Below are 18,560 nucleotides of genomic sequence, written 5' to 3' on the forward strand. Positions count from 1 at the left end.
TCATCTTATATTAGTCAAGGAATGGATACAGTCACAATATATACATTTGGGCAGCATGGTGGCACAGTGGTTAGCACTGCTGCCTCACAGCGCCAGAGACCCGGGTTCAATTCCCACCTCAGGCGACTGACTGTGTGGAGTTTGCACATTTCCCCGTGTCTGCGTGGGTTTCCTCCGGGTGCTCCGGTTTCCTCCCACAGTCCAAAAATGTGCAGGTTAGGTAAATTGGCTATGCTAAATTGCCGTAGTGTTAGGGGCAGGGGTAAATGTAGGGGAATGGGTCTGGGTGGGTTGCGCTTCGGCCGGTTGGTGTGGACTTGTTGGGCCGAAGGGCCTGTTTCCACACTGTAAGTAATCTAATAATGTCACCTGACTTTGTCGCAACATTTTAAATATTGCCTTTAAAAATTTTATGTACTATCTTTTACTGAAATGAAAGATGATTTGTTCATTCGTCAGAAATTCAAATTGGGTTAAAAATCAGCAAACTTAATTGAACCGAACAAAAGGAGCTAGGATAGGCGAGAGTATCCAAGAGGAAGGTGATCCCTTTGGCTCCACCTGATCTGTCCCAGCGCATGGTCACAGTCTTCATACCAGGTCAGAAGAGGAATAATGTTGATGAACTGTTTCTTCACCGGGTCAGAGTATGTCTCCCCCATAACAGAATACTGAAGTAGAGACTCCTTGTCATATTAGTTGGATGACACTCACACAGCCATCTCACGTCCATAACTCCCACCAAACACTTTTGGCCCAGCTGTCACAGAAACAATTAAAATGGCTTTTTTCATTGTGTGGTTTGAAAGAAATCATCAAAGATGTGCAGGCCAGGTGAATTGGCTATGCTAAATTGTCCAAAGTGTAAGGTCCATTAGTCAGAGGGAAATGGGACTGGGTGGGTTACTCTTTGGAAGGTCGGTGTGGGCTGAAGGGCATGTTTCCATACTGTAGGGAATCTAATCAAGTCTAATTTAATTGCAATCAATTGGCAGAGGAGAAAATAGGGTGAGGATGTTGTGTAAACAACAGGTCAACAAAAAGACTGGGTTTGGGAAAAAGAACCTTCCATTTGCCTCAGCGTATCTAAATTGAGCCTTCAATTCACAACTGATGCTGCCAACCCTCCAGGATTATCTTGCAGAACCCAGAAAGTGATGAGCTGAAAATTGCTGAGAAAAGACACATTTTGCTAAAGGGTTTTTCATCTTGCAGCAATCAGGATCATTTGTATGAATTACAAATTCAAGGAGAAAAACCAACATTTAATCTGCGAGGAGGGAGTGCTAATTGGTTGGCCAGTGGAATAAACACTCTCCTGAGATGCACTATAAATGTTAGTTTCTCCTTGAATTGGTATTCTTGCGAAATGTCCTGATGAGCATAAAATGAAGGGCTTTGACAAAATGTGTCTTTTTTCAGCAATAGTTTCAAGTTCTGTACTGCCAAAAGATTAAACTGAAAGTTCATCTCCTTAAGCACAGAATCTTGCAAAATCCAGGGTGAAAAATATCATTGAAGCCAGAAAATAAAATGTATTCTTAAAAACAATTCTTGATAAATATTTGTTTATTTATTGTCATTTTAAAAAATTGTGCATGGGATATAGGACAAATTTTATTGCCTGTCCCTAATTACCGCCAAGAAGTCAGAAGTTAACACAGGCTCCATCTGACAAAGGAGTAGAGCTCCAAAAGTTTATGTTTTAAATAAACCCGTTGGACTATAACCTGGTGTCATGTGACTTCTGATTTTGCTCACCCCAGCCTAACACATCATGTGGCATCTCCACATCCTGGCTACCCTTAAGAAGGTAGTGAGCTGCCTCCTTAAACTGCTGCAGACGCTTGGGATGTGAAGATACCCAACCATACCATCTTTCATTGATTCTCTGAGTTACTTCAGCGTCATCCACATTGCTATGTGTGTGGAATGACATGTAGGCCAGCTCAGCGTAAGATGGCAGATTTTCTTCTCTGTCGAGCAGAAAGGCATAAGAAATAGAAGCACATGTCGGCCATTCATCCCCTCAAAGCTGCCCACCATTCTACAAGGTCATGTTTGATCTGCCCTGGTTTCAATTTCTCTTTTGAATCAGCTCCTTATAGCCATCAACTCCTTGATATTTCAAAAATATTATTTGTAAAGGATATTATTGAACTAGATGGATTTTTATGACAGTGGACAGTGGTTACACAGTCACCAGGAGGTAAACTTATTATTCCAGATGTTTCTTTGAAATTTGAATTCAAATTTCATCTCGGTGGGATTTTGAAACCATGTTCTTAGGGTTCTAGTTTACTACTCCACCATCTCTTCCCACTCCTCTCTTTTCTCACAATTGCTCTCCCCTCCACCATTATCCAACCCAACCCATAGGCAAGCATAGGGTAACAAAGAGTTTTGTCACTTCCTCATTAGCTGGAGCAGTGACCGATGTATTGGCTAACCAATGGCAAGAGCTTGTGGCTGGAGCAGTTTGCAGTCAATGTGCTAAACCTCCAGGAACATGTCCAGTTAGAGTTGGCAATCCACAGGCATGAATTGAAATAAAATAAGGAAAAGCAGAATTTTAATTTTAAAAACATAAACAACATTACAGCAAAACTTTAAAGATGAAATATCTCTGTTCAGGTGCCTTTTCTGAGGTGACGCTCACCAAAGAAATTTCACCCCACTGTTTTCCCAATATCACGTCATGCAGTGTCATTGAGGGAAAACGGTTTGTATGAACAGAAAAGCAGCTGATTGTTGAGGAGAGGATGGGGTTTCAGTGGCCATGAAAACGCCGCCCTGTACGTCGACGTTCCCTCAGCACGGGAGGTCCCTTCTTGGTTGTCCTTGAGTTCAGTCTGTGAAGGGAAACATTGCTAGTGATGGTTGAAGGCAGTGAGATGGTAGGTACACTGGTGCTGGGTGCAGCCAAAAATGGCACCAAATGGAAGTCAACCTGTAGAAAGATCAGAATTACAGAGTGGAAGAGATGGCACTCAGAAGGCAGGCTGAGAGCACAGTGTATTTTATTTCAGCAGAAAACAAGAAAAGAACAATGTACATTTATATAGCACCTTTAGATTAGATTAGATTAGATTACTTACAGTGTGGAAACAGGCCCTTCGGCCCAACAAGTCCACACCGCCCCGCCGAAGCGTAACCCACCCATACCCCTACATCTACATTTACCCCTTACCTAACACTACGGGCAATTTAGCAATGGCCAATTCACCTGACCTGCACATCTTTTGGACTGTGGGAGGAAACCGGAGCACCCGGAGGAAACCCATGCACACACGGGGAGAACGTGCAAACTCCACACAGTCAGTCGCCTGAGGCGGGAATTGAACCCGGGTCTCTGGCACTGTGAGGCAGCAGTGCTAACCAGTGAGTGGACAAAAACTTGGCAGATGTAATATAGTGTGGGAAAAAGGAGGTTATGCACTTTGTTATGAAAAACAGAGGAGGTAAATATTGTTTAATGGAGATAATGGAGTAAACAATCCTAAAAATGCTTCATAGGAGTGTTGTCAAACAAAACTTGGCACCTAGTCACATGAGGAGGTATTAGGAGATATGAGCAGTAGCTTGTTTTTATGAGTGGCTTTAGGGAGGACAGTGTGGTCATGGGCTGGGGCATCGTGGAGAGGAAATCCCAGAGTATGGGGCCAAGGAAGTCACAGCCAATGGTGCAGTAAACAAAAATTAGAGATGTTAAAGAAACCAGATTTAGAGGAGCACAGATATCTTGGACAGCTGTCAGAGATTACAGGGATAGAGAGGAATAAGTCCACAAAATGATTTGAAAATAAGGTTAAAAATTTTAAATAAAAGCAGAAAATGCTGCAAAATGTGGAGGGAAAAAAACGTTTTGAGTTCAGTGACATGACCCGATGGGATGTATGCTAGGATATTAAAGGAAGTAGCTACAAGGATACCTTTATTCAGAAAGAGAGGGACAGGAAAAATACATTGAAAGGTGAGTTAGCTTAACATCCATCAGTGGGAAAATGTTGAAGTCTATTATAAAGGATGTAATAGCAGAGTGTTTAAAAATGCACAATATAACCAAGCAAAGTCAACATGGCTTCATGGAGGGGAAGTCATGCCTGACAAAGTTATTTCAGCTCTCTGAGGAGGTAGAAGCACGACAGATAAAGGAGAAGCAGTAAATGTAATATATTAGGATTTCCTAAGTAGTCTGATTAGGCTCCTTCATAATACCAGGGGGCATAGTGTTGCAGGTAGAACATTCCCATCGGTATATGATTAGCTAACTAATGGGTGGCACGGTGGCACAGTGGTTAGCACTGCTGCCTCACAGCGCTGGAGACCCGGGTTCAATTCCCGCCTCAGGCGACTGACTGTGTGGAGTTTGCACGTTCTCCCTGTGTCTGCGTGGGTTTCCTCCGGGTGCTCCGGTTTCCTCCCACAGTCCAAAGATGTGCAGGTTAGGTGAATTGGCCATGCTAAATTGCCCGTAGTGTTAGGTAAGGGGTAGATGTAGATGTAGGGGTATGGGTGGGTACGCTTCGGCGGGGCGGTGTGGACTTGTTGAGCCGAAGGGCCTGTTTCCACACTGTAAGTAATCTAATCTAAAAAAAACAGGGTTGGGATAAAGGGAGGACTTTTCCAGATGGTGTGCCAAAATGCTTCATCCACAATTATTTACAATATATATTAATGGATGCAGCAGGTTAATATATGATTGACAGGTTTGCAGATGACACAAAAATAGTGGGAAGGCAAGTGTTGAGGATAACACAAAGTCTACAGAGGGACATAGAGTGAGTGGACAAAAACTTGGCAGATGTAATATAATGTGGGAAAAAGGAGGTTATGCACTTTGTTATGAAAAACAGAAGAGGTAAATATTGTTTAATTGGAAAGACTGTAGAAAGCCACAGCACAACGGGATTTGAGGGTACTCATGCCTGAGCCACAACAAGGTAAACTCCAATTTCCGTGGGTAATAGAGATGTCAAATTGAATATTGGCCTTTGTTTTAAAGAAAATGCAGTTTAAAAAAAAAAGAGGTATTGGTAGAATCTATACAAAGCGCTGGTCAGACCATATCTGGAATACTGTGAACAGTTTTGGTCTCCTTATTTAAGAAAAGATGTGGGCATTGGTGACTGTCCAGAGTGGTTCACTCAGTTGATGCTGGGTCTGGTGGGATTTTCTTAGGAGGAGAACTTTGAGTAGGTTGGGCCTGTACTCATTGAGGCAACCTTATCAAAATGCACAAATTTCTCAGGTACTTGATAGGTTAGAGATTGTTTCCCCCCATGGGAGAGTTTACAAGCAGAGGATTTCATCTCAGGAGTCGCACATTTAAGACAGAGATGGGGAGGGGAATGTCTTCACTCAGACGGTTGTGAATCTGTGGAATTCGTTTCCACAGAAGGTTGTCACGGCTGGGTCATTAAGTACATTCAAGGCTGAATTAAACAGCTTTTTAATGATTAAGAGAATCAAGGGTTATGGGTAAAAGGCAGGAAATGGAGTCGAGGATTATCAGATCAACCACAATTGAGTTGACGATCAGAGTAGCAGATTCGAAGAGCTGAATGACCTTTTTCATCTTATTGATTCCTGATAAAGGTCTTACGCTTAAAACATCGATTCTCCTGCTCCTTCGATGCTGCCTGACCAGCTATGCTTTTCCAGCACCATACCCTTCAACTTTTCCATTTTATGGTCTAATGACCTTTTTCGGTGGTTTGCTAGAGTTGCAATTGAAATGTTCATATGTTTCTCTCTCCACCGGATGCTGGCAAACCTTCTGCATTTCTCTATCACTTTCTGATTTTATTTCAGATTTTAAATGATTTTATTCAAGTGTTTCAAAACTGGATTAGGAGATCAAGCCAGTCAGCAAACCCAGGGGGTGAAGGGAAATGGGACTTGGTGTGAGTAGGGAGATGGGAAGCAGGATGAGCTGAAGTTTACAGAGGGTGTAAATATGGGAGACTGCCCGGGGTGGGAGTTGGAACAACTGGTGGCTCAGTGTCAAGCTTGGTTTTGTAAGGATACTTGAGACATCTTGCTGTGTGAAAGGTGCTATATAAATACTGTAACATAGTAGACAAAATAAATATAAGTCTAGAAAGGAGACTCACCCGTGTTGGTTCACCAGCACCAACACTGACAAGAACAGTTTGACCTTTATAACCTGGCGCTGAGGCAGTGACCATATATTTCCCCGGCAACAAGAGACGGAAATAGTCTCCACCGATACCTCAAAACAAAACCAAATGATCTTTACCCAAATATATCCAAACGCGTAGTTACAACACTCAGCGTAAAGCAAAGCCCTTTGCAACAATCTGAGGGGAAAAGGGGGATAATTCCCAGCTTTGGCCAGGCTGCAAGGAGAAACATCAAACTCAGAAATGCCCTGGCTCACCCCGGTCCCTCATGAAGCAAACCTTTCTTGCTCTTCCCGTGATCTTTCAACATGACAACGTTCACCACCTCAAAGTAATTCCTTTGAGCGTTATGAAGAGATCCAAGACCAGCACAGTGGCCAATGAGGTTGCCAGTTCAAGTGGAATTTGAGAGGGCTGGGTGAGAATCTCTCATGGACGTTACCACATCCTACTTTGCTTCTTGTTCAATTCCCTCTGACCCCGAGAAGATATAGAGTCATTGAGTGATAGAATCATACAGCATGGAAACAGATCCTTTAGTCCAACTTATCCATACTGACCAGACATCCGAATTGGACCTGTTAGCATTTGGCCCATATCCCTCTAAACCTTTCCTACCCATATACCCATCCAGGCACCTGTTAAATGTTGTAATTGTATCCACCACTTCCTCTGGCAGCTCATTTCATACAAGCACCACCCTCTACACTGACTTTAAACTTTTGTCCTCTAGTTTTGAACCCCCATTATCCTAGAAAAAAAGACCTTGGCTATTCACTCTATCCATATCCCTCATGATTGTATAAACTTCTATAAAGTCACCCCTCAAACTCCACAGCTCCAGAAAAAAATGCTCCAGCCTATTCAGCCTCTAAAACACAAACCCTCCAGTCCCAACAACATCCTTGTATTTTTTTCTGCATCCTCTCAAGTTTATCAACATCCTTCAAAGGGCAACCAGAATTATACACAGTATTCTAAATGTGGCCTCATCGATGTCTTGTACAGCCACAACATGAGATCCCAACATTGCTCAATGAAGGCAAGTGTGCCAAATGCTTTCTTCACCACCCTGTCTACGTGCAACTCCACTTTCAAGGAACAATGCCCCTGCACCCCAAGGTGTCTTTGTTTGGTAACATTCCCCAAGACCCTACCATTAAGTGTGGAAGTCCTGCCCTGTTTTGCCTTTCCAAAATGCACACCTCACATTTATCTAAATTAAACTCCATCTGCCACTCCTCAGCCCATTGGTCCTGATCAAGGTTCCATTGTATTCTAAGAAAATCTTCTTCACAGTCTACCGCACCACCTATTTTCACGTCACCTACAAACTTACTAACCATACCTCCTATATTCACATCCAAATTTGAATGTGAGTGTCATTTATAAATGACAAAAAGCAATAGACCCAGCTCCGATCCTTGTGGCACACCATTGGTCACAGACCTCCAGTCTGAAAAGCAATCCTCTACCAACATCCTCTGTTTTCTATCTTTGAGCTAATTTTGTATCCAATTAGCTAGTTCCCCCTGGATGCCATGTGATCTAACCTTACTAACTGGTCTACCATGCAGAAGTTGTTGAAGTCTTTGCTGAAGTCCATTGTTCTGCCCTTATCAATATTCTTTGTCACCTCTTCAAAAAACTCAAGCAAGTCAGTGAGACACTATTTCCCACTCACAAAGCCATGTTGACTATCCCTAATCAGTCCTTGCCTTTCCAAATGCATGTAAGTCCTGTCTCAGAATTCCCTCCAACAAGTTACCCACCACTGACGTAAGGCTGACCAGTCTATAGTTTCTTGGCTTTTCCTTACAGGCTTCCACATTAGCCAACTTCTGGCACCTTACCTGTGGCTGTTAATGATACAAATATCTCAGTAAGGGGCCCAGCAATCTCTTCCCTAGTTTCCCACAAAGTTCTGGGAAATACCTGATCATGTCCTGGGATCTATCGACCTTTATTCATTATAAGACCTCCAACACCTCCCCTTCTGTAATATGAACTCTTTTCAAGACATCACTATTTATTTTTCCAAGTTCCCTAGCTTTCATGTCCTTCTACACAGTAAATACTGATGTGAAATATTTGTTTAGTATCTCATCCATCTCCCATGGTTCCACACGTAGATGGCCTTGTTGATTTTTAAGGGGCCCTATTCTCTCCCTTGTTACTGTTTTGCCCTTAGTGTACTTAAAGAATCTCTTCAGAGTCTCCTTAACTCTATTTGCCAATGCTATCTCATGTCCCCTCTTTGAGTACACTCCAACCGCCCTTATACTCCTCTAGGTTATCACTCAATCCCAGCTGTCTATACCTGACACATGCCTACTTCTTTTTCTTGACCAGAGCCTTGATTTCTCGAGTCATCCAACATTCCATATGCTTATTAGCCTTGCCCTTCACACTAACAGGAACAAACTGTCTCTGAAGTCTTGTTATCTCATTTTAAAAGCCTCCCACTTCCCAACCATCCTTTACCTATGAACAGCCTTCCTCAGTTACCTTTTGAAAGTTCCTGTCTAATACTGTCAAAATTGGCCTTACTCCAATTTAAAACTTGAACTTTTAGATCTGGTCTATCCTTTCCATAGCTATTTTCAAACTAATAGAATTATGATCACTTGTTCCAAAATGGTCCACATTTCCCCTACGTTATTTCCCAACAGAAGGTCAAATATTGCACCTTTTGTCGGTGTACATCTACAGGGCGGCACAGTGGCTCAGTGCCAGGGACCCAGGTTCAATTCCAGCCTTGGGTGACTGTCTGTGTGGAGTTTGCACATTCTCCCCTTGCCTGCGTGGGTTTCCTCTGGGTGCTCCAGTTTCCTCCCACAGTCCAAAGATGTGCAGGTTAGGTGAATTGGCCATGCTAAATTGCCCATAGTGTTAGGTGCATTAGTCAGAGGGAAATGGGTCTGGGTGGGTTACTCTTCGGAGGGTTGGTGTGAACTAGTTGGGCTGAAGGGCCTGTTTCCACACTGTAGGGAATCTAATTTACATATTGATTGAGAAAGTTTTCTTGTACACGTTTAACACATTCCTCCCCATTCAAGCCCTTAACACTATGATAGTTCCAATCTAGGTTTGGAAAATTAAGATGCCCAACCCTTACAAACCTATTATTCTTACAGATATCTCAAATTCATCTCACTCCCTAGGACCTTACCATTAAGTGTATAAGTCCTGCTAAGATTTGCTTTCCCAAAATGCAGCACCTCGCATTTATCTGAGTTAAACTCCATCTGCCACTTCTCAGTCCATCGGCCCATCTGGTCAAGATCCTGTTGTAATCTGAGATAAACCTCTTCGCTGTCCACTACACCTCCAATTTTGGTGTCATCTGCAAACTTACTAACTGCACCTCTTATGCTCACATCCAAATCATTTATGTAAATGACAAAAAGTAGAGGTCCCAGCAATGATCCTTGTGGCACTCCACTAGTCACAGGCCTCCAGTCTGAAAAACAACCCTCCACCACCACCCTCTGTCTTCTACCTTTGAGCCAGCTCTGTATCTAAATGGCTAGTTCTCCCTGTATTCCATGAGATCTAACCTTGCTAATCAGTCTCCCATGGGGAACCTTGTTGAACACAATACTGAAGTTCATATAGATCACACCTACTGCTCTGCCCTCATCAATCCTCTTTGTTACTTCTTCAAAAAACTCAACTTTGTGAGACATGATTTCCCACACACAAAGCCATGTTGACTATCCCAAATCAGTCCTTGTCTTTCCAAATACATGTACATCCTGTCCCTCAGGATTCTCTCCCACAACTTGCCCACCACCGACGTCAGGCTCACTGGTCTATAGTTCCCTGGCTTGTCCTTACCACCCTTCTTAAAGAGTGGCACCACGTTAGCCAACCCCCAGTCTTCCAGCACATCACCTATGACTATCGATGATACAAATACCTCAGCAAGAGGCCCAGCAATCACTTCCCTTGTTTCCCACAGAGTTATCAGTTACACCTGATCAGGTCCTGGGGATTTATCCACTTTTAACCATTTCAAGGCATCCAGCACTTCCTCCTCTGTAATCTGGACATTTTGCAAGATGTCACCATCTATTTCCCTACAGTCTCTATCTTCCATATCCTTTTCCACAGTAAATACTGATGCAAGATACTCATTTAGTATCTCCCCCATTTTCTGCGGCTCCACACAAAGGCTGCCTTGCTGATCTTTGAGGGGCCCTATTCTCTCCCTCGTTACCCTTTTGTCCTTAATGTATTTGTAAAAACCCTTTGGATTCTCCTTAATTCTATTTGCCAAAGCTATTTCATGTCCCCTTTTTTCCCTCCTGATTTCCTTCTTAAGTATACTCCTACTGCCTTTATACTCTTCCCAGGATTCACTTGATCTATCCTGTCTATACCTTACATATGCTTCCTTCTTTTTCTTAACCAAACTCTCAATTTCTTTAGTCATCCGGCATTCCCTATACCTACCAGCCTTTCCTTTCACTTTGACAAGAATATACTTTTTCTGGAATCTCGTTATCTCTTTTCTGAAGGCTTCCCATTTTCCAGCCGTCCCTTTACCTGTGAACATCTGCCTTCAATCAGTTTTTGAAAGTTCTTGCCTAATATCGTCAAAATTGGCCTTTTTCCAATTTAGAGCTTCAACTTTTTGATCTGGTCTATCCTTTTCCATCACTATTTTAAAACGAATAGAATTACGGTCGCTGGCCCCAAAGTGCTCCCCCACTGACACCTCAGTCACCTGCCCTGCCTTATTTCCCTAGAGTAGGTCAAGGTTTGCACCTTCTCTATTAGGTACATCCACATACTGAATCAGAAAATTGTCTTGTATGCACTTAACAAATTCCTCTCCATCTAAACCTTTAACACTATGGCAGTCCCAGTCGATGTTTGCAAAGTTAAAATCCCCTCCCATAACCACCCTATTATTCTTACAGATAGCTCAGATCTCCTTACAAGTTTGTTTCTCAATTTCCTTCTGACTATTGCATTGAGTTGAATGCAGTTTAATTAATCAGTCTTACCCTGTTCTCTCCCAAGCTGTTGTTTGTCTTGATTATTTGACCTGCTCCCCTTATCTACAACCTTTTCTTCTTTCTCACTACCACTTTGATTCACCAACCCTCCTCGTCACTAGTTTAAAGCCTCCCGAGTAGCACTAGGAAATCTCCCTGCAAAGAGATTTGTCCTCTTCAATTGAGTTGGAACCTGTCCCTCTTATAGATCTCAAAAGTCCAAATATGTGAATCCGTGCTCCCTGCTCCAGCTCCTCAGCCACACATTTATCTCCTCTATCCTCCTCTTCATACTCTCACGATCACATGGCATTGGTAATAGTCCAGATACTACTACCCTCGACTGAGTTTTTAACTTCCTGCCTAGCTTCCTATATTCTTTCTGCAGAACCTCATCCCTTTCCCTACCTAAGTCATTGGTAACAGTGTGCACAGTGAACTCCTTCTGGTCACTCCCCCCTTTCAGTGTATTCCATATCACTCCAAGACATCTTTGACTATGGCACCAGGAAGACAACATACCATCCTGATGTCTCGCTGATGGCCCCAGACTACAGAGCTGCCTATTACAGTTGACATACCCCTCATTACAGTAGAGCTAAACCTACTGTCAGTGCGATACTCCCCTAAAACGCCCCCCCCCCCCACCCCCACCACAGTATCCAAAACGGCATATTTAACGGGTGTTTCGTTAACATGAATTCACTATAACAAGATTGACAAAATGGGGACACTGTTTCTAAATTGCAAAATTTTAAAGTGTCTCTTGGTTATAATGCAATTTCAGGCCCATTAGTTTAAATGGTGCCACTATTACATGATTTTCTTATAACATGGGGTTGCACGAGAACAGAACTACTGCGATTTGGAAGAATGAACTGTACCTGTATGAGTTGGGGATAACCACAGGAGACTCCTGCACTGCCTGGCTACTTCCGCGACTATTCCTAGCAGTCAACCACCTACCTGACTGTTTCTGCTGTGTCTGCACCTTTCTGAAACATCTATCTCTCCCACCCCTTTGCTCTTGTATACATTTTTAAAATTCTTCTATGGAATCAGAGAGTGCTGGCTAGACTGGCAGCATTCCAGTGCCCATCCTTAACTGCCCCTTGAAAATGTGGCCTTCTTGAGCCACCGCCGTCCTTGGGGTGTAAGGGACACCCACAATGTTGTTATGGAGGGAGTCCCAAGGTTTTTGAAGGAATGGTGGTATATTTCCAAATCAGGTGGTGAATGGCATTGACGTGAACTTGTGGGTAGAGGTGTTCCATGTATTTGCCACCCTTACCCTTCCAGATGGTTAGGGTCATGAGTTTGAATGGTGCTGTTGAAAGGACTGAGTTACCACAGTGCATCATGTATATGGTACATACTGCTGGTAAGTGTTGACAGTGAAGGGAGTGAATGTTTTTTGCTTGTGGTGCCAATCAGGAGTGCAGCTTTGTTTGTGAATGGTGTTAAGCATCTCCATGTGTCCAGAAGAAATGACAGCAAAACAAACTGAGGATCAAGTTGCCCAAATTGCATGTGGAAGGTGAGATGGAGATAAAGTTGACAAGGGGTGCAATTCCACAGAAGGAAGAAAAATGAGGTACTGAACAAATTGCAGTGTATTGTCATGGCACCCACCTGAGGTAATATCATGGTTAATAGTAGAAACTGAAATGACAGCCTTGGGAATCCCATTGTTGTTTTCATCCAAGACCATCCCTTTAATCCCTTTGTGAATCTGAAACCAATGAAGAAGGAGCAAATCAAAATCTCGCAATTCACCATCTACATTGTTCCTCTACTCTTAAACTAAAGTAAACAGAAAGTAAAGCTCCCTCAATTCCAACCCTATCAAACATTCCCACAACAGGGACAGCACAGGGTTAGATATAATGTAAAGCACCCTCTATTTTATTTTAGAATTGAAAATAAACTATAAGTAAAGCTCAGTCTCAGGACAAGAACAGCACAGAGTTAGATACAGGGTAAAGCCTCCTTTATACTGTTCCCATCAAACATCCCAGGACAAGAACAGCACAGAGTTAGATACAGGGTAAAGCCTCCTTTATACTGTTCCCATCAAACATCCCAGGACAAGAACAGCACAGAGTTAGATACAGGGTAAAGCCTCCTTTATACTGTTCCCATCAAACATCCCAGGACAAGAACAGCACAGAGTTAGATACAGGGTAAAGCCTCCTTTATACTGTTCCCATCAAACATCCCAGGACAAGAACAGCACAGAGTTAGATACAGGGTAAAGCCTCCTTTATACTGTTCCCATCAAACATCCCAGGACAAGAACAGCACAGAGTTAGATACAGGGTAAAGCCTCCTTTATACTGTTCCCATCAAACATCCCAGGACAAGAACAGCACAGAGTTACATACAGGGTAAAGCCTCCTTTATACTGTTCCCATCAAACATCCCAGGACAAGAACAGCACAGAGTTACATACAGGGTAAAGCCTCCTTTATACTGTTCCCATCAAACATCCCAGGACAAGAACAGCACAGAGTTAGATACAGGGTAAAGCCTCCTTTATACTGTTCCCATCAAACATCCCAGGACAAGAACAGCACAGAGTTAGATACAGGGTAAAGCCTCCTTTATACTGTTCCCATCAAACATCCCAGGACAAGAACAGCACAGAGTTAGATACAGGGTAAAGCCTCCTTTATACTGTTCCCATCAAACATCCCAGGACAAGAACAGCACAGAGTTAGATACAGGGTAAAGCTTCCTCTACGCTGCCGCATCAAAATCTCTCAGGGCAGGTACAGCATGGGGGTAGATGCAGAGTATAGCTTTCTCGACATGGTCACCGTCAAACGCTCACAGGGCAGAAACAATTCTGGATTAGAAATGGAGTAAAGGTCCTTTTACTCTTTTAAACTGAAATTAAAACTCCCCTAGACTGTCTCCATCAAACATTCTTAGTACAGGTAAGCATGAGGTTAGATATAGAATAATATTCCCTCTACATTGTGTTTACTCGAAAGTATCTGATGTAACAAAGTGTCACTTGGGCAAATTGACAAGCTATGTTTTTGGTTTTTTAAAATTTACTAAATCAGATGAGGTTTTTGAACTGTTGTGTTGGAATTTGTACCTTTACCCTCAGAACAGCAGCGTAGGTTTATAGTTCAGTGATATGACCACAACACCACTGCCTCTTCCCAAGCTGTGTTTCTAATACGTTCTAATCAATGACATACCTTTGGAGTAGAAAGGACTTGAACCCAGACTTACTGACTCAGACGTAGGTGCACCACCATCGCACCACAAGAGCTCAAGCTGTATTTTGGAATTTTATGACGATCAACAGTGGTTATATGGTCCCCCTTAGACCAGCTTCCTTCCACCCCAAACCTTTAATTGCTAGATTTTCACTGAATTAAAAATTCTACAATGATAGGCTTTGCCTCCATGTACTCAGAGCATTAGCATGGGGTTCATGGACTACTAGTGACATTGCCAATATGCCAATGCCTCTTCTCAACTTGTGTTTTTGTTTTTCTAGAAGTGTTATCACACACAAGTCAGTGACTTTTCCACCATCAAAATCACCGTGACTTTTTTTTGTGTTTTGTTTTCCTTTTTAATTCCATTCAGAAAGTACGGAGGCATGGGATGCAGTGAGATCTGGCTGTCTGGATAGAGAATTGGCTGGCCCACAGAAGACAGAGGGTGGTGGTAGATGGAAAGCATTCAGTCTGGAGCTTGGTGACCAGTGGTGTTCTGCAGAGATCGGCTCTGGGACCTCTGCTCTTTATGATCTTTATAAATGACTTGGATGAGGACGTGGAAGGGTGGGTTAGTAAGTTTACGGTTGACACGAAGGTTGGTGGAGTTGTGGATAGTGTGGAAGGCTGTTGTAGGTTGCAACGGAACATTGACAGGATGCAGAGCTGGACTGATAAGTGACAGATGGAGTTCAACCAGAGAAAGTGTGACGTGATTCACTTTGGAAGCATTCAAATTTGAATGCAGAATACAGGGTTAAAGGCAGGATTCTTGGCAGTGTGAAGAAACAGAGGGATGTTGGAGTCCATGTCCACAGATCCCTCAAAGTTGCTACCCAGTTTGTTAGGGTTGTTAAGAAAGCATATGGTGCGTTGGCTTTCATTAGGAGTAGGGTTGAGTTTAGGAGCCATGAGGTTATGCTGCAGCTCTATAGAGCCCTGGTTAGACCACAGTTGGAATATTGTGTTCAGTTCTAGTCGCTTCATTTTAGGGAAGATGTGGAAGCTTTAAAGAGGGTGCAGAGGAGCGTTACCAGGATGTTGCCTGGACTGGAGGGCATTTCTCATGAAGAAAGGTTGAGGGAGCCAAGGCTTTTTTCATTGGAGCGAAGAAGGAGGAGAGGTGACTTGATAGAGATGTACAAGATGTTGAGATGACTAGATAGAGTGGATAGTCAGAAACTTTTTCCCAGGGCGGAAATGTCTATCAGAGGGGGCATCATTTTAAGGTAATTGGAGGATAGTTTTGGGGAGATGCTAGAGGTAAGTTCTTTACACAGAGAGTGGTAGGTGCATGGAATGCACTGTCAGCAGAGCCTAACACCAGACACCTGAAGTAATCACTCTATCTGGAACTTGGTTGTGTCACAACACTCCCATAAGGACAATGGAAACACTTTAGAGATGGTCTCAAAATGTCTCAGATGTCCTGCTTACTTATTGGAGACCCTGGCTCTTGTGACTGACCAAAATGGAAGAGGTTTATTTCAGAAGACACCAAACACATCAAGAGACTTTGTCAGGAATACAAAGATGAAGGCAGGGTGTTGGAGGGAACCACAAAACGGTATTCAGATTCCAACAACTTCCACCCAACTTGCCAAATGCCAGCCTGCCCATGCAAGCCAGAGTCTGCAGACCCTCCAATGGACTTGTTAGCCATTTCCCAAGCTGGAGTGGAAACAAATCACCCTTGATCCTGAGGGACTGCCTCAGAATAAGACGAAAGTGTATAGCTGTAAGCAAACCTCTGTGTCCTTAACAAAGCCAATGAGTTGGATTTGGATTATCTCCAGTGATCGACCCAGTGGAATTCAGCCCCATCAGCTGGGTGGATCGAACAAGCGAGAACCGCAGGGCAGACTCACCTCCTCAATGAATGTCAGCAATGCCTCACGATTCCCATACCATTCTCTCTGCAGCTCGTGCTGTGGTGGGAATTTCTTGCAGCTCAGTTCCAGTGTGATTTCAAAACAGTTGGTGTGGAGATAGTTGAAGTCCTGCATCCCTGTGTGAACAAAGTCCGAGGGAAAGAAGAGATTGATAATTGAGGCCTAGTCACACACTTGACAACGACAATCCCCTCACTCCCTACTCACAGCGTGGTGTCAGGCAGGGCCACTGAGGAGATAATGTGGAATTGGATCAGAAGGGTCAGGAACAACAGGTTTGCTCTCAAGTTGGTGTTCACTGGATCCCAATTAGCATATGGCTGTTACCCTGGTCAGAGGAATCGAGAACTCAGAGGCACTGTCCCAGGGTAAGGGAGTCAGCCATTTAGGACTGAGTTGAGAAGGAAATTCTTCCCCCGAAGATAGTGAATCTTTGGAATTCTCTACCCCAGTGAATTAGATTACATTACAGTGTGGAAACAGGCCCTTCGGCCCAACAAGTCCACACCGACCCACTGAAGTGAAACCACCCATACCCCTACATTTACCCCTTACCTAACACTACGGGCAATTTAGCATGGCCAATTCACCTGACCTGCACATTATTTGGACTGTGGGAGGAAACCGGAGCACTCGGAGGAAACCCACGCAGACACGGGGAGAACATGCAAACTCCACACAGTCAGTCGCCTGAGGCAGGAATTGAACCCGGGTCTCAGGCGCTGTGAGACAGCAGTGCTAACCACTGTGCCACCATGCCAATGAATACACTGAAGATCAAGATGGACTGATGTTTGATCTCTCAGGGAATCGAGGGATAAGGGTCGTGAGTGGGAAAGTGGAGGGGAAACCCCAGATCAGTCCTGATCGTACTGAATGGCAGAACAGACCCGACGGGCCAAATGGTGCACTCCTGCTGCTGACGTTCCCGAACTCAGAAGGAAAACAGGATTGTTGCGCAGACTGTGGGAAGATCAAGGACAGGAATCAAAGATGTTAAGAGTGGAGGTTGCAGACAATTCCAATGGGATCGTGTGCTGGGGAGCACACACAGCTCATTTGATTGAATCACCTCTCGATTTCAGAAGTGAGCAGTGGGAGGGATTCTGCTGCCCATCCTTATACAATCCTTTACACCCCAAAACAGGTCAAAGGTGAAACGGTGGGTCCATGTACTTGGCTCCCTCAGGCACTCTAGGAAACCAGCAAACACACCAACGACTGGCCCTATTAAGATGGAGTGAAGAGAGAGAGAGAGACAGACAGACAGACACAGAGAGGATGAGGGAGAGTGAAGGAGAGACAAAGAGAGGAGGTAGTGTGGAAGGGCACAGTCAGACAGAAGGGGGGAGTGGACAGACACAGTGACACATATAGATAGTCTTACCTCTGGAAAGTGAGTACCAACTGGCTCCATTTGTTATGCCCTCAGGAAAGTAGTCTCCGCAGTTGGATCCATTGTGCATCCAACCATGAGAGTACGAGTAAACCTTAGCGAGCTAGAGTAGAGCAGGGAGATAGGAAACTGAATCCAGCACTATTTCTAGATTTCCACAAAAACATTCTCAGTCATTCAAAGTTGAAAACACTTTATTGCCATGTTTCCCTTCACTCTTACTCTGCAATAACATCTCAAACTGCCCCACTTGGGGTTTCAGTAATGAAAGGGACAGTTTATAAACTACACTACACCTCCTCCCTCTGCTGGACATTAGAAATATAACAGGCGCAAAGCAATTGCTAAAGATGTTTGACCAAAATACTCCCAAAAAACACGAGAAATCCACTTCACAGTGTGGACAAAAAAAAAACAATTTCTGGATTTCTGCTACAATATAAACGTCTTGAGCTGCTGATTAAATTCTAGTCTCTAACTCACTCCCAGGCATCTGTTATTCTATATATAAACCAACCTGAACTCCTCAATTGGACACAGTCTATAACTCACTCCCAATGTCTATTGTTCTACATATAAACCCCTGAAGTCCTTGATTAACTCACAGGCACAGGATTGAAACGATGCATCCTACTGCACTAGTGAGAGATTTTGCATCTTATCCAGGCTGACTCTTCTAATACTGCACTGAAATAGTACTGCACTGTCAGAGATGCCTTTTGTTTTTTGAGGAGCTGTTAAATCGAGGTCACATTTGTGCTCTTCAGCAAAATTGCATGCCATTGATTCGATGAAGAGCAGGGGATTTCTCCCTGGTGTCCTGGGATATGTCTCAAACAACATCGTCAGATTAACTGGTCATTATCACATTGCAATTTGTG

General features: G+C 43.5%; 1 protein-coding gene across 5 annotated transcripts in view; it reads right to left on the bottom strand.

Annotated features, from left to right (window-relative positions):
* Window positions 1–2,555: 2,555 nt before the first annotated feature.
* Window positions 2,556–18,560, bottom strand: part of cpn1 (carboxypeptidase N, polypeptide 1) — a 31,236-nt gene continuing 15,231 nt past the window's right edge. For 2 of the 5 annotated variants that reach the window (XM_072557209.1, XM_072557207.1), the window contains exons 5-9: window positions 17,671–17,782; window positions 16,260–16,399; window positions 12,785–12,884; window positions 6,117–6,235; window positions 2,556–2,950 (exon numbers count right to left, since the gene is read on the bottom strand). In XM_072557209.1, coding sequence (XP_072413310.1) covers window positions 2,771–2,950; window positions 6,117–6,235; window positions 12,785–12,884; window positions 16,260–16,399; window positions 17,671–17,782 — 651 coding nt within the window. In that variant the 3' untranslated portion in view covers window positions 2,556–2,770. The remainder of the gene's footprint in view (window positions 2,951–6,116; window positions 6,236–12,784; window positions 12,885–16,259; window positions 16,400–17,670; window positions 17,783–18,560) is intronic. The other 3 variants (XM_072557208.1, XM_072557211.1, XM_072557210.1) reach the window with 3 other exon arrangements.

This window comes from Chiloscyllium punctatum, chromosome 38 (assembly GCF_047496795.1).
Source record: "Chiloscyllium punctatum isolate Juve2018m chromosome 38, sChiPun1.3, whole genome shotgun sequence".
In the NCBI taxonomy this organism is placed as follows: Eukaryota; Metazoa; Chordata; class Chondrichthyes; order Orectolobiformes; family Hemiscylliidae; genus Chiloscyllium; species Chiloscyllium punctatum.